Genomic DNA, 20,521 nt, shown 5'->3' on the forward strand with positions numbered 1-20,521 from the left:
TCTCAGTAGCAGATGAGTTAAAAATGTGGACAGGTTTGTCCTCCATATAAGGGTGTTCGATGCCGCTCCTACCTCTGAGCGTCTCAAGCTTACCTGAGCTTTACCTAAAAAGGAATTTATCTGGTTCTTCCAAACCAACCAACCTTGGGAGGGCACTGGGGAACCAACATGTCACATTAAACACAAGAATCCATTGTGATTTGGGCTCCAAATACATAAATGAGTGAATGAAAAAGGTGAGGTTGCGCTTCTGCTGTGTCACACCTGGGAGGAAGGAGGCGGGTCTACGTCCGGAGGTGTGCTCACTCGCCACGGCTCCTCCTCCGCCAACCTGCTCTCCTTTCTTTATGACCCTTCAGCATTTTGACTGCTGCTGCCACTATTTCTCTGTTGCTTGTTTCTCCCTCACATCAGAGCCAAACATGGTGAGTAGATCTGTCACAAATCCTGCTGTCTTGTCCTGTGTCTCTTTACAATATCTTTGTGTGTTCCACAGCATGTGTCATTTAGGAAACGCTCAACAATCATCAACAACACGCTTGTATGTGTAAAAATGTGGCGACTCGGAGAGGCGTGACTGTTGGTTAATCTGGATGGAGTGATTTTTTTTTTTTTCAGTTGATGTAACTGAGGCAATGCTGTTTCGAGTGAAAACATTGTGTTTGGTGAGAAAGGGCTTGTTCAAGGTGTGGTTTTGCCTCTAAGATGGAGGGAGCTTTGTTCATGCTTCTAACTTGTTCTGAGAGAATCCCTTGGGGCGGTCTTTCTAGTGCTAACTTGTTCTACAATGACTGGAATGTGACAGAGCCACGGCTTTGGGAAGCTACACCCCTTTTTATGTTACTGCTGAAACGCTGTTGGAATATAACCCACAATGACTTGCCTAGATAGCATGGATCCTTTTTTCTGTTTTTAGTTTTGAAGAACTTCAACTTTTTAAATTGATCATCTAATCCGACCTATGGTCAAAAATGGGGGGAAATAAAGTTCTCGGTAAGGTGTTTGGCTTCTGCAGCAGCCTCAGTTCCCCTTCTGAGAGATATTCCCTTGATAAAGATGGAGATGGCAAACGTGTCTACAAAATCAACCGCTGGAGTCAAACACATCTTTATTTAAAAAAAAAAAAAGGCAACAGTGTCGTAGAGATACTTTAAAGTCTCCCTCCAGTCAAACATGTTGTTCTATTTATTCCTGAATATCTGAGCTTCAAGGTGCAGTTTAATACTAAAAAAAAGAGCCAAGTTCATTGATGAAGGCGTACAGTTCCTCTGTGCTAATTACAAATCGGCTGCAGGTGGGACTCTGAGCACGATTTGTGACATCACAACTAGTTTGTAAGCTAACAAGGTCCAATATTCATTGGAGGCCTCCAGATAAGTGGAGTGAGACAGTGAAATGGGGGCCGTCTCTACCCTGCACTTCAACTTGAGGAAGAATGTCGGTGACAGTTTCAAGGATGTGATGATTCTCTTTTCTTCTTCTGCAAAAGAATGTCAAATATCATCTGGTGACTACATTAAGACTAAGGATGTTTTTATATATATATATATATATATATATATATGAAAATATAACCATATGAACTGACTTTTTTTTTTTTTCAATAGACATCTGGAGCAAAAGTCTCTGACCTTGTGAAAGACCTCTACAACTCAATGAAAGTTGTAAAAAGCGATGCCGATCCCAAAGAACGCTTACGGTTGGTGGTATTTCACATCAAGGATGGAATAATCGACGCGGCGGATGACAAGATTTTCAGGCAGAAAGATCTGGGCAAAGAAGATGTCTTCAAGTTCATGACGAATCTGCTTGAGCCCAAAAGTTGCTGCTATTTGCTGTACGACTGCCACTACGAAACCAAGGAATGCGGTAAAAAAGAAGAGCTGGTCTACATCATGTGGTGGGTCCTCTGTTACACTTTGTAATTTTAGAACTGTTCTTCTCAGGTGTAATTGTCTTTGTTCTTTTGCGTATGCATTCACACCTGTTGGCAAACTGTGGCAATACCTTCTGCCTTATTGTTCTATATTGTTTATATGGACTCTCTCTGCATCAGGGCTCCTGATATAGCAAAGGTTAAAGACAAAATGAACTATGCTAGTTCAGAAAGCGCCATAAAGAAGGTCTTCACAGGTAAGAACTTTTTGTTTCCACTTCGAATGAAATTGCATGAAATCTCAGCATCACACAGATAATGACCAACTTAAACGCCGTACATTTTATTCAACATAGAAGAGTGATACTTTTAATCATTCTGGTGGTCGGCTTATCCTTTTTATCACCGCCACTTTTCTCGGTTGTGCCATCTGGAATAGTAAAACTCTCCAGGCTCCATGACATCTGAGCTAAATGACGCCTTTGTCTTTCTTCCGCAGGTGTCAAGCACGAGTTGCAGGTCAATGACATTGCAGACTGCGGCACCAGGCCTGCTTTCGCAGACCAATTGGGGAAAAATGTGCTCACACTTGAGGGTAGATCTTTGTGTTCTGATGAGCAAAGTGCAGAGTCAAAGTGACAGAAAGATGAAAAACGTTAGGGTAAAAAAGTGAGAGGTACCCTGTGTGTCCTGATCACTAATTCAAGAATTCCTTCTCACAATACACGTTTTAAAAGGGATTCCCGAGGACTTGAGATATTTTGGAATAGTTTTAATGGGTTTAGCCAAATTTACAGGGAAGGGTTGGGCTCTGCTGACATTAGATTCCTGTAACACAGCCCCTAATTTTTGCCATCAGTCTGGTTCAATGAATTTTTTTTTTTGGGATTGTTTTGACTCCATAACCATGTATGCTCCTGAAGTGTACATATGATAGCCTACTTATACCATTATTTTCCTCTGAGTTTTCACAGAAAACAGCTGTTAACATCTCTGACTGGTCACCACATCAGTCCACTAGGTCAAAAATGGTGAGGCCTTAAATTTGAACTTTGTTTTACTGGACAGTCACTTTGCTTTTCATTTAAGGAACACTGTGCTATTTTGTAAATGCAAGTTATTGTTCTGTCAATTGCCAAAAAAATAAATACATTTATCAATTCAACGAGTTGTGTATTGAGTTCCACTTGATGGCACCAGTAGGTCATTAAGTTCCAGTCTCTAGCCATGGTGTAACTCAACGATGGCGATCTGGTCCCCACTGGAAAAACTAACCATGTGAAACTCTGTCCACACATTCCTGGTCCCCTGAGGATGGAACCTGGTCTGCCTTCGTTGTCCTGGTCAACCTGAACTTCTACCAGCACCACAAGCACAATTTGAAATATCTTGACTTGTGAATGGGTCTCTGTAAATTTTGGTCCGCACATTCCTGGTGCCCAGATGGATCTTTTATTCAGTTTTTTTTTTTTAAGGGGGGGAAGCAATCAAATCAAAACCTAAATACTTGTGGCAGATGAATTCCGCTGTGTAATGTGATTCCTACTTGAGAGGATACGGAGAATCGGAAAAAGATGCCAATATTCAGACATTCGCAGATCCACATTCCATGGCTTGTATCAGATCTTGTTTAAGAAGTCTGTAGCAGGCAAAAGTGGATCTTTACCTCCTAGCGCCTCCAATGACTGCTTTACAGTGCCCATCGGTGCAACCTACTCTGAACCGCGGTGCACATGCTTGCCGTAGCCAGCATCTTTGACGTTGACTGCATTCTCAGCGCACCAACAGACACGGACCAGAAATGACATCGCCCCACTGTAGTTTATTCATTCATACAAATTCATTGTTATTGGCAGCCAGCTATAAGAGGGAATCAAGCCCTGAAAGGTACTGCACTGTGAACCATTAAATGTTCCCACCATTCAACCACATAAAAAAAAAAAAAAAAAAAATTGCACAAGTTGATGTACGTTTGACGTACAGTCGGTTTCCCTTTTAACACTGATCTATGGGGAAAAGTTTGGAATATAAGGCAGGGGGATAAATATCTTCTGACACAGCCAGAATTGTTGATGGAATGTGGCTTTCATTAAAGATTGTGACAGGAGCATCTCCTCTAATCTTTGAAATGTTCTTAATATCAAAACATTTAATTCCTACAGTTGCAACAGATGCATTTAACTACAGTACAAGAAAAAAATAGTTTTGGAATGCATAACTATGGTAATGATAAGGCATATTTGGCAGTTTTTTTCTTTGTAGTGTCCACAGTGAACTTAAGTCTCAGACGGACGTTCCTTCCTTCAATTCTACGTACTCCACCTTGGAACAGAAACGAGAATAAGCGTCAGGACACACGTACATACTTGAACGACTTGAGCCTAGCCACAAGCAGCCGTCTCACCTTGCCGTCCAGGTGCTCCTGTAGTGTTCTCACTGTGTCTCTCTCTTTGGTCAGCTGCTCCTGCGTAGCTTTGAGCAGTTGCTGGAGCTTGGTTGCTGCTTGGCCCAGGTCTTTGGACAACCTCTTCTCCTTCTCCAGGCGCTCCTGGCCGGACGGCAGCAAACATTGGTTCACAGCAGCTTCATCACATTAAAAGTGCTCATGAGGCTAACAATGTCGTGCTGCTGTTGATGAATTAGCCCTCATCAATGACTCTGCTACCTGGCAGTTATGCTACACACCATGTGAACATCCAGCGGTGGAGTCTGGCCAGTCAATCAGCTCACTTGAATGTGTGAGGTCAAACAATGTCATGCTGGTGTCACTGAGTGGATCCCTGGCATTTTACTTCAAAGCAAAGCGCTTGTGACATCTATAAAATACATTTATTCCTAATGAGCACTTTTGGTACCACCGGTGGTAAATGGACTCAATTTTATATAGCGCTTTTCTACCTTCGCGGTACTTAAAGCGCTTTACAGTGTCGTCTCATTCAACCATTCACACACACACTGATGGAGGAGGCTGCCATGCAAGGCGCCAACCTACTCATCAGGAGCAATTATGGGTTCAGTATCTTGCTCAAGGACACTTTGACATGGTCACCGGGGTCGGGGATCGAACCAGCGACCCTTTGGTTGCTGGACGGCCACTCTACCCCTGAGCCATGCTGCCCACTGAAAACCCCGTGAAAACTATGACATCATCGGACACAGTTTGGTTCATGTTTGAAACATTCTAGATCGTCTGATTCTGCGATAACGTGCAGCGTTACGAACAAAAAAAAAAAGTTGGTCATATTTGGACATTGTTCCCACACCTTGAGCTGAGCGACATCTTCTGTGTCACCCTGTGGTGACTCTGCTGAAGCTTTCAAAAGATCCAGTTGAGCCTGAAGTTCTGTTACTGTTGCTTGGGCCTGTGGGGTGACAAAACACACACACACACACACACACACACACACACACACACACACACACGGAAAGGTGATTGATCATTTTTTTTTGCACAACAAAAAAAATTAAAGGAAGGACCACCGCTACCTGCTCAAACTCTTCAGAAAGCTGCTGTCTCTGAGCCGCTTCCTGCTGCAGCTGCTCAGTTGTCTGACTCAACTTGAACTGGACCTGATCAAAGTCAAACACACACACACACACACACGTATCAAATATACGCACAGGAGACAATTAAAGCATGCATGTGTGTGTAAGCGTTCCTGTGCTACATCAACATGACACATCCACAGACACAACAGCTGCTCAACCTGCATGTCAGGTTAGTTTTCTTTTAGTAAGTGACTTGCTTCCATCACACAAAACTGTTAATCTTATCACGAACAGCAGGATTTATCTGGAAAAAAAGAGTAAAAGCAAGCATGCTTGAGAGCTGAGAGACTGAAGCAGTTAGTGCACGATAGATGCCAACAATTTCAAGCATAAGGAGCAAGTAAGTCAGGAGTACTGGACCGACTGGAAATACAGAACCCAATCTGTTTCGGAGTATCTGTATACTGAGACAACTTTCAGGATTCATGAAAATGACAACAGTAACAAACCCGTTGTAAAATAGTAACTTTGGAGTTTAAGACTGTCCAGTACTCTGATAGAAAGAAAAGGGTGCCCTATGACCTCTGCACCCTGACCTGACTGGGTTGAGCCTCAGAGGGGCCATTCTGTTCTCGCTGACCCCGCATTGTGATCTCAGCCAGCTGCTCTCTGACCTGAAAACAGGAAGCCGTCGCTTGTCATGGGTTACATAACCTCCACCCTTGAATCCCCTTCGTGACACACGTCACTGAAGCAGACGGAGCTGGTTGAGTGGGTCACAGAGGGATTCCCAAAAGTCCTTAACATGTCACATCTTACAAATAGCTTGTGTTTCGCTCACATCACTTAGACAAATGGAAAATGATTGTGTCACTTTTGTAGCTGGAAGGGCGGGAGAGCAGGTTCAGTCAGTACAGTCACCTGTGCAAGCTCCGCGTTGTGTGACTTGGCCCCCTTCTGGGCCAAATCCAGCTGGCTCTGACTCTCCGAAAGCTGCAGCTTCAGCTGAAAACAGACCAACACAGACATGATGAGCGCATGTCCCCCAGGTATTGCTACATATATGTCAATCCTCTAGAAGGGGTTAGCACCTTCAAATAATAAGATTCAAGCACAGTAAAAAGCACCAACCAGCTAGAGTATATCTGACGTGTATTGCTCGTGTTAGAAAAATCTGGTCAATTTGTCACAGGGGTGGTCAGTGGCGGGTTCCGGAACTGAGGCGCTGTCACACCCTACTCCTCTAAAATCAGTGGGTTTTTTTTTAGTCACTGGAGTAACAATTTGCGTTTGTAAAGACGAACGCCATCTTAAGACTGTGATGGCTTCATTTGAAGTTTCGAAACTTCACACGGAGTAACCAAACAAATGACACACCCCTGTGGGTGACAATGTTGTAACCACTCCTCTGGGAGGGTAACACAGGCTGCGGTCACTGTAACAGTAATCAGTTCACCCACTGATGACACAATAGTTGCTGCTGATTCAGTTTGAGGGTACAGCAGCAAATCAAACACCAACACGCCACCTGCCGCAGGACTGAGTCTTACAACCCTGAAATGAATTAGAATTGTTGAACTGATCTGGATCCCTCATCTCAAAGCCTCAGGTTCTTTAAATGGATTTTGGGACAATTGGCTGAAATAAATGTCAACAACATCGTTGCTGCATCCTTGTAACCCGTCCAGCCAAGCATGTATAGGGAGAGTTCCAGGCCGGCTGCTCTCGTACCTGCTCCATCTCCTCAGCGAGGCTGTGGTTTTCTGCCTGCTTCTCCAGCTGAGCCTCCAGTAGCATCATCTGCTCCTTCAACTGCAGGAAGATCCAGAAACAATTTGACATGCCAGGGGATATTATCCAAACAGCCAACTTATCTCCGGGGCAAATTTGGAGTTTGGTGTATGGAAAGAGCCCAACCTGTTCTATACTTTGGTTTTCTGCCTCCAGATTGTGAGTCTTCTCCACAGCCTGGTTACAAAGAGGAGGGAGTCCTGTAAGTTTTAGAAATGGCGGAGGAAGAAGCATCAAATTGATTTTAAGTCGAAGCTTACCACTCTCAGCTGCTCCTCAGTGTCAGCCATCTTTGCCTTCCATACTAACTCCTCCTCTTCCACACTCTTCTGTAGATGTTTCAACATTTTTTCCTAATGGGAAAAAAATGAGCTGTATAGATTTAGACTGTATTCGGCCACACACACACCACCAGCTTATTAAGAGTAATATTTAACCCATTATGATTCCAATAAAGTCTGAACAGCTCTACCGTTTCAGCCAGAACTGTCCTGTACTGTTCACATTCAGCTTGCAGGGAACCGTGGCTCTCCTCCGCCTCCTTCAGCTTCTCAAGCAGCTCCTGAAACAAAATTTTTTTACCTTCTGCCAGACGGAATCAATGTGATATATTGATATACAATGCTGGCTCACGGGCAGTTCTTTGCCCGACTCTGATTCCTGGCTCTGCTGGCTGCGGGCCTCCTGAGCTTTCTGTGTAAAAACTTGCAACCAGTTTGGCTAGACGAGGAGAAGACATGAATCATTCATTAGATCATCGTTTTACAAAATCATAAGTAATAGCTCAATCAGAAATGATGAAATCTCTGTTTCCTACTTGCTCTGTTTCTATGGGTATCAGTGGGAAGAGTGTTTGGAGACTTTCTTTGGCTTCAGAGTGGAAAGCTGTCAGTTGTGCCATAGCACCCTGCTAAAAATGGATGACACCATCAGGAAGGAGATTAAAAGCAAAGCAGTCTCAGTTGATAAGCCACTCGAGGTCAAGAGACGCTTACTCTGTCAATATCTGTCTTTTCCCTCGCGTCCCTCAGCTCCTCTTGTAGTGATGTGACAAGGGCATTCTTCTCTTTCAGGCTAGCCACAAAGACAAAACAGAGATTTGAATAACAGAGCTAACAATATGTGAGACAATCTTTGCAGACTCCTTTACCTGTTTTGTAGTAGCTCTGTGGAAACATCTGACTGCTGAAATGAAGAGAGAGAGAAGATGTGCTAATGAGATACATCTGGTACTGCTAGGCAGCTCCAGAAGTAGAGCGATGCAACATATCCAGAAGTATGCTTACTGGTGTGTTCTTCAGTTGCTCCATCTCTTCTTTGAGGGTTTTCAGCTCATCCTGCAGCGATGTGATGAGGCTTGCATCCTCACTAAAGAGACAAACATTATGGACTGATTATAAATAACCAGAACATACAGGGGTAGCAAGAGTCACTAACATGGACAGTTAAAAGCTCCATACCTCTTAGTACTTTGTTCTAGCTCAGCAATAGTGTTCTCCTGTTGGAAGAGCAGTTCATTTGCCATTAGCGCCAGATCAGCAGATCTTGTCCTGGTGATGATATTAGTTCACTTACTGCGGTGTCCTGCTTCATCTGCAGTTGCTTCAGCTCCTCGTGGAGCGCGTTCAGCTGGTTGTCCCTCTCCTGAAGGCTGCAGAGGACACGCAACATTTAAAACAATAACTGAACCCGCTCTGGGCTGTATGTTGCCTGTTGAAGTGATGGTCAAACAGTTACCTGAGCTTTAGTTGCTCTAGTTCTGCACCATTCACCTGCTCAAATAAAAAAACAAAACAAAAAAAACATGACAAACACCCTTTCATGGGCTAGAGGTGGTCAGACCACTTCAGAGGAGTCAAAATGAAAGAGCTTCTGACCTGACTATCTTCCTTCTCCTTATTCTGACTGGCCTCCAGCAATGAGTTGACGGAGGCCATCTGCTGTGCTAGCTGGCTTTTCTCCGCCTGCGTCTCCTCCAGCTGGGCAGTGAGGGTGTTGACCTTAGCAGAGCGCTCTGTGATCTCAGTCTCCAGTTTTTCAATACGGGCCTGAAACTCTGCATGAGGAGACACCACAGTCAATCCACAGCACTCCAAACCAACTCGGGATTTCATGCCCTCTGCTGTACACTCGTGGTCTGACCTGAGAGAGCCCTCTTGTCCTGCTGGGCCTTGTTCAAAGTGTCCTCCAGGCTGCTGTTTCTACTCTGTGTAGCTCTGAGCTCCTCACAAACCTCCTCCAACTTTCTCTGCAAGGCCCGTTCACTCTCCACATGACTGGCCTGGCAAAGACAATGCTAAAAATTAGTCAAACAGCAGGGGGCAGCAAAGATCCACAAGATTATCCTTGGAAGCCTTCATTTTTTCCTCCAATTCAATATCAGCATATGTGGACTATGTCCCATTTATGCAACATACGTAAAATAGCCAGACGTATCTCCACACATTCAGAGATAAACCACCAATGTAACAAAAATTATGAAACCATTATAATGAACCTTTAGTAGTCATATCAAGTAATTTGTTGTGATGTTTAAGGGTATTCTTTTGAAGGGGGGTTGTTTGGTTCAGTCTAGCTGCAAATACACAGGCAAAAAACAATAAAGTCAAAGGAATTAGTTAAAAAGAAAAAAAATCACTATGTTTTGTTTAGGAACTAACGGCACGAGCTTTGCACTACATGTTAGATGTCAAAATGGTCAAGTAAATGATTACACAAACTTAACACTTGACTGTCATGAAGTGCTGACTCATTCGCTGCAGCAGTATTCCAGCAGTGAGGGACGGTGACGGTAACAATCACAATACAGAGACACTGAAGTCTTTTGAGCTGTAATTAGCACAGCTCCCGCTCGTTTAGCCAGGTACAGAGAGCTGGAGCCGAAGATGCTCTGACACGCACACATTCCAGCTGAAGCTGAGACGCATTCTCCCGACAGCCTCATTATTGCATGGCTGCATTCCAGCTGGGCCCTGGATCTGTGATTCCAATGTAATTCAACTTCCAATAGCATTAGAGGGTTGGAGGATAAGTGGGAAAGGTTTGGGCTTGTATTTTGTAGTGAGTCAGTTACCAGCGACCAACATCCCTGCTGGTTGCTCAAACTAGAAGCATTACACAAGAGAACGCCTTTATTTCAATGAACACGTGAGTCGATGTCCACAGGCATTGATAGAAGCCATCGCTGGTGTTCCCAGAGGACAGGCTAACCTGCAGCAGGGAGAGCTGCTTCTCAGCAGCAGAGACCTTGGCCTCCAGCCCTTTCCTGATGTGTTCATCAGCAAGCAGACTTTCTGTCTTCTCTCCAAGTTCCTTGGTTAGCTTTGCACATTCCTGGCGCAGTTTAGCAAGCTCCGCATTTTGTCTGAGGACCAATTGAGAGCGAGACATAGTTATATTAAGAGGGATGCATGCATCACAAAACCTTCAAACCAGGTACTACAAACACAAACCCTGTAGAGACTTCGCTCAATTGCCAGTGAATTCTAAGAAAGAGCACACACTCATGATGGAGCACTGTTTCTTAGTCAGTGTTGGAGAGAAACCCTTACTTGCTCTCAGCCTGACTAGTGGCTTGGTTGAGGGCGTCACGGAGAATGGAGTTCTCCTGCTGCAGACGGGCCAGCTGGGCGTTGGGACCCTTTTCCAGTTGGTCCTGTAGACTCACGATCTGGCAGAGTATATCAAAGATTTAATTCTAAATCAAGCACGTTCTGACAATCGTCTTGAATCTCAACCGGGTTTCCTCACAATTAGGTTCCCCAATGCACGAACCTGGGCTGTACATTAAGACATTGTAACACTTGTGACTGAAGACTGACCTTTGCATTGAGCTTCTGGGTCTGAGCAACATGGTCCTGGTAACTGGCCTGCATGCGAGCTTGCAGAGCAATCATTTCCTGCTCCCTCTTACTCAGCTGGGAACTCAAGCGCGTCTCCACACTCGTCACCTTAGACTTCTCTGCAGTTAGTTCCTAGTAAACAGGCAGAACAGTCAGTCTCATGGTAACACACCCATCAAAGTTGGCTAGCCCTGATTCTGAGCTGAGCTCTTTCATGCTGGCACCATTCAATTAAGTCTGATACATACGTTTACCTACATGTTGATTTCATGCGTGTCTGAGCGCACTAAATCTGCAACATCTTATTTTTCCTCATTGACCCAAACATTAGAACCTCAGGATTTTGTTTATAAGCTTATATGACTGGGAGAGTCGGCTATTATCAGCTGATTGTTAACCTAGATAAGCCTTATCGCTCTGTTGGAGCTGTGGCAACAATCAAAACACAGGTTACATACTTGCTTCCCGAGTGTTGACACCTGCTTGCGCAGAGCACTCCAACTACACAGATGTTATTTTAGTCTCTAGTCACTCAGAATTGATTGCAGACGATTTTAATCACTTGGTCTCCATCATAGAGAGGGAAAGTTGGTGCACCACTCGTTTTTAGTTTTGAAAAACAAAAAAATAAACTTGTTTTTCATGAGATTTGGTCGCAGTGGCCAAGTTTTACTTGTGTCACAGTGATGGTGCCATTTTCATTCCACATTCTATGTTTGAGAAATTGTGGTGAGTAATAAATAGCAATTTGCTGATGAGAATCGTGGTTATCAGATGATCTGCTGGACTTTCCCAGAACACCACCCTTAGTGTCAACGTTGTACACCATATCTCAAAATATAAGGACCGACCGCTATGGAATTTCCTGAACAAAGTCAAGCTTCTTAGAAGGAGGGACTTTTCATGTGCTGCTGACTCCAAAGGCTGATTTTATAGTACAAGACGTGTTATGTAATATGTGATGGCTATGATTGGAATAGACTGGGGGAGCTTGCGGGAGGATGCGGTCAATGTATCACGGTCACTTCATCACCTTTCCTCTACAGCCGATTAAGACTAAATGTAAGGAAGACTGCAATCCAGATGTAAGCACACGTTCATGCTCGCGAGAGAATAAACCTTCTAAGTTTAGGCTAACATTGCTTTGTCCTATGGTGTCAGCTTCAGGCCAAACCACACTTTTTGCTCCACTAGTAGGACGGAGCTAAGAATAGCACTTACCGCCACCTAACAATTTAGTTTTTTCATGTGAGCATTGTAATCTGACAGCTGGGATGGCAACGGACTTTGGAAATGTATTTTCACCTTTTTTGACTTGAGACTAACCTTGGTGAGTTCTCTCAAACGGTTCTTTGCTGAGGCAGAGTCCTCTTGTTCGGCCGCCAGCTGTTTCTCCCTCTCCTCCAGTTGCTTCTTCAGCATGGCCACCGGGTCTCCTTTCTGAGTGGCCTGAAAAATACACATGCACATAGAAAAACTGAGGATCCGCCTCTTGCACTTCACTCAGGTAAAAATCAGTGAAGAAGGTGGCTGAGAAGCCCAGAGAGTGACTGGCTGCATTGTTTCCTACCATGTGCCAAGTATCCTGGACGATGCCGGCTTTCTCTGAGAGCACCTCGATGAGACGATGAGCCTCTCCCTCACTGAACACCATGTTGCTGATGGTGGACACCAGAGTCTTGTAGGGCAGGCACAAAGGAGCATCGGAAGAATCCACCCCTGACACTTAAGAGGCAAAAACATGTCTATTTAATGCTTAATAAAGAAACAGAGTGGAAGTTGGCAGGGTTTACTTCATTTTTTTTAAAGGCAAAGAGCCAGAATGGAGGGCTTCATTACAGTGACACCAGTAAGACTGAATTCCCACACTGCCTCAGGGTGCTGCTTCGTTGGGCCCCAGGGAAGCTTGGAATGGTAAAATGATGGAGCACTATGGCACCAGGCGGAGACAAGCCTTAGGCAAGAAAGAACTCCACCCCCACCCTACCCATTGTCAGGGCACTGAGAGTCTTTGTTAGCAAACAAAACAGGGCAGTGGTGTTTTGACAGGCTGGCGTGCTAGATGCCCTCCTGAGTCAAGTGCCAGAAATGGCCCGCCATTGCCATTGGCACCACTTTCAACAGCTAACCAGCTAGAGGTTCATCGATACTGACAGGGCATTACTGCCATAGTGTGAGTGTGTACAGACATGTCTCTACTCACACCTCCAAACACTTCAGTCTGAGTAATATCAGCAGTGTTGTGACTGATGCAGTTCCTGTCTGATCAACCATTTCCATCAATTCCAGCAGAGGCTAACTATAACTAGCATGGCATAAATATAGTGTGACAACAATAATGACAGAATACACGCTAGATATGTAGCGATGTGGGCGCCACTCTGGTCCAAATCCCCGTGTCAACAGTGACTCTTGTGCATCAAACAAATTAAAATCAGGTTTGCAAGAGTAGGATGTCTGGAAAAGCAATACACACTCATTTGTTTTACTTAATGCCGTTATTTGCTAATATTGACATAAATCAGAGCAAGGACAGACATTTGACCGACTGACAGAAAAGAAGTTTCCATGCACCAAAGAAACATGTAGAAATGTACAGTACTTTTGGCACAGAGGCCATAATCATGTGATAACCCTCAAAATAGATTTTGTCAACTGCACACGCTGCTTTCTGACACTGATGAACTGTCTATTATTCTTGTCCCATGCAGGGATTTTCTACACATTGAATCGCTTCAGACACTGAGACTGTAAATTCTTATTTTTTTTATAAGTACGAAATAAAACATGGCTTTATAACTGTGGAAGAGCTCCTTGGTGTCTGTCCTCTTACCCGTCTCAGCTTTCTTCTTGGAGGCTTTTTTCTTGGACTCTGGAGCTTTTCCTGCTACAGCAGCAGTTTGCTGAGATCCCACCGGGGGCACTGCCATAACTGGGACATCTTTAGTGACAGCCTCGAGAACCGGGGCAGACTTGGATGGTGCTGGTGCAGATTTGGCTGGGGCAGCAGCAGACTTGGCTTGGACTGAGGCTGCCTTAGTTGGTGCGGAGGCAGGTTTGGCAGAGGGAGGGGCCGACTTTGCTGAAGCAGGAGCAGCTGAAGGGGCAGATTTGGCTGTAGGAGGGGCAGATTTAGCAGATATGGTAGCAGTGGTAGGGATGGTTTTGGCTGAAGCAGGGGCAGACTTGGTAGGGGCAGGGGCAGCTTTAACAGGGGCAGATTCAGAAGCCTGGACTGGTGCAGGGGCAGCCACAGGTGGAGGTTGAGTAGGGGCTGGCTCGACCTTTGATGTTTTCTTCTTCTTTTTCTCTTTAGGTGAGGGTGCAGGTGAGGGGTCAGCCAGAGCAGGGCTTCGTTCAGCAGCAGTACTGGGCTGCAGGTCTGCAGGTGCAGGCGTTGCAGACGGCTCGACTTCCACAGCAGGGGCAGACTCAGGAGCAGGGGCAGGCGTGGTGGCTACAGCCGGGGTTGCTACAGCCGGGGTGGCTACAGCCGGGGTTGCTACAGCCGGGGTGGCTACAGCAGATTCAGTAACTACATCAGCTTCAACCATTTCCTCATTTTTTTCTGGCTCTGGGATCTTTCCATTGGGCTTTTCTTCCTTCTTCTTCCCACGACTCTTCTTCTCATTCATTTTGTCCCTCTTCTTCTTCTCAGTGCGACCAGGCTGCATCTTACCTAATTCTCTGCGCTGCTTAGCCAGTGCTTCCTCATAGGAGGTCTCCTTCATGGAGAAGGTAGAGACCAGAGCAATCCCAAGAGCAGAGATCACCATGAATCCACCAAAAACCATTATCCCAAGGGTCTGGGGGTCGTAGATATCCATTGTTCGATTTTAGTTCACCTAAAATGAGAGCAGCAGACTTTTCAACACAGGCTAACAATCACAAAGATTATATTTTTTATGAGACTTTTTAATAAAAACTTAATTTCTTTGTGACTAGGTGTAATGAGGCTGACAGCAGTTGTACTAACAGCAGCTGAGGACAGAATTGGGGCTGTATGGAACGCGATTGCAGCCTTTTACCCTCAACCACCTCAAGGTGCCACTGTTCTCCCCTCTTATACGTTTGCCTTCAAAATCCTGAGGAGCAACTCTTATCTGCTCCCGGTGTCACAAACAGCAGCTGGTAAAAGCGAACTCATCATACAGCTGCTTCAGATTACCCATGTATCTGTTCTTTGAATTTCTCCTCTCAAATACTGGCTGCTTGTTTCTCCAGTCAGGCACAACCACTACAAGCAACAACAACCTTCAGAACACACGCCTGAAAAACAGATTTGCAACTTGAAATTTTAATTCACAGTATTTTAATAATTCACATTTTGATTGGACAACACCATCAGTAATGTACAGAAAACACTTGAGTTCACATCTTGTGAGCAAGGGACAGGATTCTAATGTACTGTTGTCATACAAATGCACTTTTTGGTGTTGAATTTGTTGATACAATTGTCAGAGCATCTATTTTACACAATGTTACCCCCCCACACACACACACACTCATTGTAAAATCCTCAGCACCATCACAAAAGGTACAATGTGTGACTAAGGCACGGAAACTCATTTTGTTTTCTTGCATGACAAAACTTAATCTGATTTAAAGGCAGAGAAAGAAATCCAGAACCCCAGAGGCAAAAGTGTGTTAAAGCAGACAAAAAGTTACCAGCAACTGCCAGATTTCCAGTAGCTGACTTCCTGCCTGTAAAAACTATCCCTTGAAGGGTCTCACAACTCTCTGGACACAAACCAAAATGTTTAGCCTGCAGGCAGGCTAAGGTGGACAGGTAGGTTATTCATGTGGCACTAATCAATGGACCGGCTTAGCATTTTTGGATAATAAAGAAAGGCAACAAAAAAAAAACAGGACAATGGGTCTTTATTGTTTTAAAATATACCAACACTGTGTGGTAGGAAAGGAAAACCGCAGAGCTGCTTCACTTGGTTCCCTGCCTAGACCAGAACTCCTTTTCATAACGGGGTGTAAAAGCTAGACTTCTTCAGAGTTAGTCCTGCCCCCTTAATCTGTGATGTCACACACCAAAAATATGTAAGGAGAAAAAAATAGGACTTCAAGAATAACTTTCTGATGATGAAAAGTGCACCTCCAAATCTTCACGTGATGGATTTAATATAATAACGATTCTACTTTCTTCAATGTGATGATTATAAAGTATAAGATCTGATTGCGACATCTCTTGTTTCCAACCATTAACAACGTAATCGTCGCGGGGGGGGGGGGTGCATTAGGGATGTCGTCAGCTAAAACTGAAAATCTAGTGAATTCATTACGTCACACAGGTCGATGTGCGCTTCGCTTACGTCGCTTAAGGTAGTACGTGTGCAGCGCTCCTGCACGCTCTCCGGTCTGACTGCAGCGACGTGATACATTTTTCTGATCAAACATTCTCTTTTATTAATAAAGACACGTAGGCTTAAACACACACACCAAAAAAAAAAAAAAAAAAAACTTCCAAAAGTTTATGTAGCATCGAGTTATTCTAAAAATTCCTAACAAGTGCTAAAAGATATAAGAATAACCAAGACTCATTCAAACATTTCAAACGAGTAATGCATAAATTATTATTCAAATGCCATATTCATTAAATCGTTAAGTTCCGTACATGCTAGCATTTTAGCCTGAACTACGATTCAATGAACTTGGCTTGCGTCTTTAACTTTTAAGTACAACGTGTCAACCAAAACGCATTCCACGGGCTGTGGTAGAGCTGTTCAGACTGGATACGGAGCGATGAAGACGTCTTACATCATTTCACGCAAGTTTTAATTGGCTCTATCTACACAAGTAGTTAGCTCTGGAGTTAGCAGCAAATAGCTTTTCAAGCTAGCTATGGCTGGCTTTATGAATTTAAATATCCCAATTCCCACACATACCTCGCTGCTGATGTGAATGTGTCTGCTCGGCTCAAATGAAATGGAAAAAAGGGCAGGAAGCTTTGAGTTGGAAGTGAACGGCTCCTATAAGCTTTCTTTCTTTTAAAGCAGCTACTTTGCTAACTTGCTTTTTCCCAGAGCTCTCCCCCTCACTCCGCTGGACAATCTCTGGTCTACTGTGAAGTCGTGGCACTTCGAGCTGGCTAGACGTGCTGGCCCCGTGCCCCACATAGCTAGCGGTGATCCAGAAGGCCTCCGATTGGCTGGAATTCCCTCCTGCCGGAAATGGGGATGCTGGGGGTTGTAGTCTTATACTTAAATGAAAAGGCTCACAGTGTTCCTATCAAACAAAGGTGGTTTGTTTGAAAAGAAAGGTAACTAAATGAATTTGCTGGAGTGAAAATGCTGTAGTAAATAAGTTTTTTAAAGGGGATTTACCGTTTTCTCATGTTAAAGCAGATATTTCATACATTTCAGAGGGAGTATTGAGTTTTTAAAAACTCAAACGCTTGAATGTGAAAGCTACTACCTATGATGTTTCTGCAGAGCATACAGAGTTCCCTGGTTAATACCGTTTTTGTTATGTCATGTCATGTGGATCATACACACATAAACACACACACACACACACACACACACACACACACACACACACACATATACTGTATATATGCCACCCTACAAAGGTGAAAGGGACATTTATTTTTTATTTATCGCCATCGGCTTGGTCCCATACGTATGCTAAGGAATAATGTTTACACTGAGTTCAATACTCAAAGATATGCCTTTAATGAGTGCACAGTCCATGAAAGTGAACTATGTGAGGCGTCACCAGCGTATTTGTATACATTATTTTAGACTGACTTGTTGGAAAAATTGCTATCTGAACTAAAATTACCTCTTGACCAACACTCGTTTGGATACCGTTCCTTTTCAATGACTGGAGTTCTACCGCATGTTTAGTGAGTGTCTGTCTGTCTTCGGTTCTTTTTTAAGGGGTTCGTAGGAGTTTTAGTTGAAAGTTTCCATTATATAATAAAAGACGTTAATTTCCCCATTTGCTTGTGCAGAACCAGCGTGCACTGTTGATGTTCAAGTTCTGACAGTCAATTCTTGGAAGGCTTGTTTTCCACTCCCTCAGTACAGATTATCAGTATATTATCATGTGACACATGAACAATGTCACGGCATAAACTGCAATAAATGAGCAAGTACGTGTGAGAAGGAGCAAAATACGGTGCCTTCCTGCACTAACAATGGAACGAATTCTTTGTCAACACTTGAGCTTGGTCATCTGAGGAGAGGTCGAAGATGCGCGTAAAAACAGCTCAAACATCTCTTTGAAACGGTTCCTGAGTCGATGTGCGCGAGTGTCAGCCATCACAAAACTCTTACAATAACACAAAAAGCAACCTCGGACTAGATAAATGTATGAAAACCTTTGTAAGACGACTCCTTAAAAGTGATACAACCGTACGAGACCATGAGGCTGCTCATCTTCACCTGAGTTTGCAGCAATGCGACTCACTTTTGTGTCTGGGTTTTTTTGTTGTTGTTGTTGTTTTGTACACCTTTTTTCAGTTTTCTGTCTTAAGCAAAACTCCCGGCTACTTAAGAGTTTCGATTTTGGTGAGAAGAAAAAGCCCACTATCTTGCTCTAGTATTTATGTAATGTGATAATGCAGATGATACGCCTTTTACGTGAGCGAGAACAGCGTCAAACAGCTGTGAAATATAAAGATTTAATTACATTAAAAACATGTGCGCTGTGTAATGAGATCAAATGTTTGTCTTGTGTATCATATCAATCATTCACAGCCTGAATGGGTGTTGCACTGCAGGCCTGAGAGGGACTGACAGCCAGGGCAGGATGTGGCGACCGCTTATTTTCTGTCACCTAACAGAGTTGAGGATGATCCTTCAGGTTGTCCCTCGACCTGATGTTGTCCAGGATGAAGCGTCTCGCTCTAGATCGCCGCGGAGGAGCATGTGGTTCATTATGCCGGCGAGGTCTGTCGGTGTGTTTGAGTCTACTCAGAGGCCTTCATGCTCTGTGCCTCCAGTCCTCCTCCTAAGAGTCTATTTATCTAGGCCACATGAAGCTGTGGGACAAGAGGCAGGTGCTCTCAGCAGATGAAGGACGACGCATTAGTTCTTTGCAGTTCGCCCACTCGTAACCTCGCCAAAAGTGGTAAAAAATTCACTGGCAAACAGCAGAAAAAGCACTTTTAGTCAGAGCTTGCCAGTATTCGTTCTCGTATTCCTGGTGCCTGTGTGTGTGAAATTATCATACTGACACTGAAAACCTGGGGATCCTAAAGATAGTGAAGAGATAATTATAATTCTAAATCCTACAGTCGGAGGCTCAGTGTTTCTCAGCTTTCATGCTGCTGTTCACAACTTGGATCTCCTGTTACTATTTGTTTATTTTAACACCTCTGTTCTGAATCTACAGTTGTGGACTTGCAAGCAGATGCTGGATGTGGACGTGCTCCTGAAAGAACCGCAAACATAGGTGCTCCAAGCACACGGCTGTTAGGATGAATCGCTTCTTTTAATATTACATATAATTCTTCTAATATTTTAAGTATAATTTCATCCTATTTGGCTTTACTCTTTTTTTAAACTTGTAAAGCCAGTCATGAAAAATCTACTGAATCCACTGGAAAAGGAGACCATACATCGATCCCTGCAGTTCCCCCTTTCCCCCCAATATTGATAAAAGAATCTATATGAAATATCTCTATTAAATCCCTGTTGACACGTTCACAAGTTGCATATTGTGTGTCTGTTAGGCGCTGATCCAAGACTGTGCTGTTGTAAATTGTTTCATCTCTGCTGTCGGTTTTTGTGAAAGCAACACATAAAAGCTGTGAATAAAAGAAGAAATTCCTGCTTTTTGCACGTATGTGTCGTCTTTAGCAACAGATACCGTGATGTATTATAGATTAATTGTCTTGTAAATATTGACTATCACACAAAGAACAAGTTTACTGTTGCACTCTGATACATTCAGGTTAAGCAATTTACTCCTCCAGTAGTTGTCTGGGCTTTAAATCTCATATTCCTCACGATGTCAGTCAGGAGACGCTTTGTTACCATTACTCTGCCATTTAAAAAAACATGCTTTGCTGTGTCCGATCCAGAGGACACTGTTTGTTCTAACCGCCATTGCAAAACAGACCTGTTTGCACAGGTGAAGTGTCAAATCCCCATTGGCTCGAGCGTCGAGTTTCATCCAATCAGTTTATGCACCAAAAGCTACAGGTCACCATGACTGGTGAGGTCAATATTGACAAATCCATCATGTACAGGTACTGCGTGCTGACAATCTTTACATCTGTTGTTTTAGGAGAACCCTCTCTCCTCTGTGCACAATAGGAGCTAAGCACTTTGCAGTACTTCAGCCAAGTGCAGAGTACACTGTGATACACGCAATCGTGAGTTTTGGAGTCTACGATGAACAGAGGCAGAGAGTGCCAGAGTAATGCCCTGGTGCACACTTCTAGAACTCTGTCTTACATAGAATGCAGGAAACGGACTACTTCATACAAATGACTTGTTTAGGTCATGTTGCTTAGCGCTGTTTAAAAAAACAAAAACATTAATTTTGGAGGTATTTCCCA

The 20,521-nt window shown here is 43.9% G+C and overlaps 2 protein-coding genes across 6 annotated transcripts; one reads left to right on the forward strand and one right to left on the reverse strand.

The window, feature by feature from the left end:
- The first annotated feature begins 212 nt into the window (after positions 1-212).
- Positions 213-3,041, forward strand: cfl1l (cofilin 1 (non-muscle), like). The gene is made up of 4 exons (XM_086180169.1): positions 213-425; positions 1,608-1,900; positions 2,057-2,133; positions 2,376-3,041. Exons 1-4 carry the CDS (start codon positions 228-230, stop codon positions 2,513-2,515), a joined length of 708 nt encoding a protein of 235 aa, XP_086036295.1. The 5' UTR covers positions 213-227; the 3' UTR covers positions 2,516-3,041.
- Positions 3,042-3,683: 642 nt separating this feature from the next.
- Positions 3,684-17,152, reverse strand: rrbp1a (ribosome binding protein 1a). 5 transcript variants are annotated; one of them, XM_086180164.1, is made up of 27 exons: positions 17,011-17,152; positions 13,832-14,843; positions 12,569-12,723; positions 12,325-12,447; positions 10,978-11,130; positions 10,708-10,826; positions 10,367-10,520; positions 9,299-9,437; positions 9,034-9,212; positions 8,894-8,928; positions 8,732-8,807; positions 8,617-8,654; positions 8,443-8,524; positions 8,307-8,341; positions 8,152-8,230; positions 7,974-8,066; positions 7,790-7,876; positions 7,629-7,718; positions 7,417-7,509; positions 7,283-7,333; positions 7,097-7,177; positions 6,287-6,370; positions 5,962-6,039; positions 5,363-5,446; positions 5,140-5,238; positions 4,281-4,424; positions 3,684-4,198 (listed from the first exon to the last, which is right to left on the reverse strand). In XM_086180164.1, the coding sequence occupies exons 2-27, from the start codon at positions 14,823-14,825 to the stop codon at positions 4,160-4,162; spliced, it is 3,384 nt and encodes a 1,127-aa protein (XP_086036290.1). In that variant the 5' UTR covers positions 14,826-14,843; positions 17,011-17,152; the 3' UTR covers positions 3,684-4,159. The 5 variants fall into 5 exon arrangements, with proteins under 5 accessions (XP_086036290.1, XP_086036293.1, XP_086036292.1 ...); XM_086180167.1 differs by having other exon boundaries at positions 8,307-8,338; positions 16,896-17,127; XM_086180166.1 differs by having other exon boundaries at positions 7,974-8,063; positions 16,896-17,127.
- Positions 17,153-20,521: the final 3,369 nt, after the last annotated feature.

The sequence above is a fragment of the Aulostomus chinensis genome, chromosome 16 (genome assembly GCF_037954235.1).
Source record: "Aulostomus chinensis isolate RoL2024-O1b breed Wild chromosome 16, RoL_Achi_v1.0, whole genome shotgun sequence".
Classification (NCBI taxonomy): domain Eukaryota; kingdom Metazoa; phylum Chordata; class Actinopteri; order Syngnathiformes; family Aulostomidae; genus Aulostomus; species Aulostomus chinensis.

What these genes read in the sequence shown, in the direction of transcription:
- cfl1l (XM_086180169.1), top strand. Translation starts at nt 228, where the DNA reads ATGAAAAAGGTGAGGTTGCGCTTCTGCTGTGTCACACCTGGGAGGAAG. An exon ending in TCACATCAGAGCCAAACATG is followed by an intron (nt 426 to 1,607) that starts GTGAGTAGATCT and finishes TTTTTTCAATAG; the next exon opens with ACATCTGGAGCAAAAGTCTC. An exon ending in GAGCTGGTCTACATCATGTG is followed by an intron (nt 1,901 to 2,056) that starts GTGGGTCCTCTG and finishes TCTCTGCATCAG; the next exon opens with GGCTCCTGATATAGCAAAGG.
- rrbp1a (XM_086180164.1), bottom strand. Translation starts at nt 14,825, where the DNA reads ATGGATATCTACGACCCCCAGACCCTTGGGATAATGGTTTTTGGTGGA. An exon ending in ACAACGCGGAGCTTGCACAG is followed by an intron (nt 6,040 to 6,286) that starts GTGACTGTACTG and finishes TCCTGTTTTCAG; the next exon opens with GTCAGAGAGCAGCTGGCTGA. An exon ending in AAGATGTCGCTCAGCTCAAG is followed by an intron (nt 4,425 to 5,139) that starts GTGTGGGAACAA and finishes CCGTCCGGCCAG; the next exon opens with GAGCGCCTGGAGAAGGAGAA.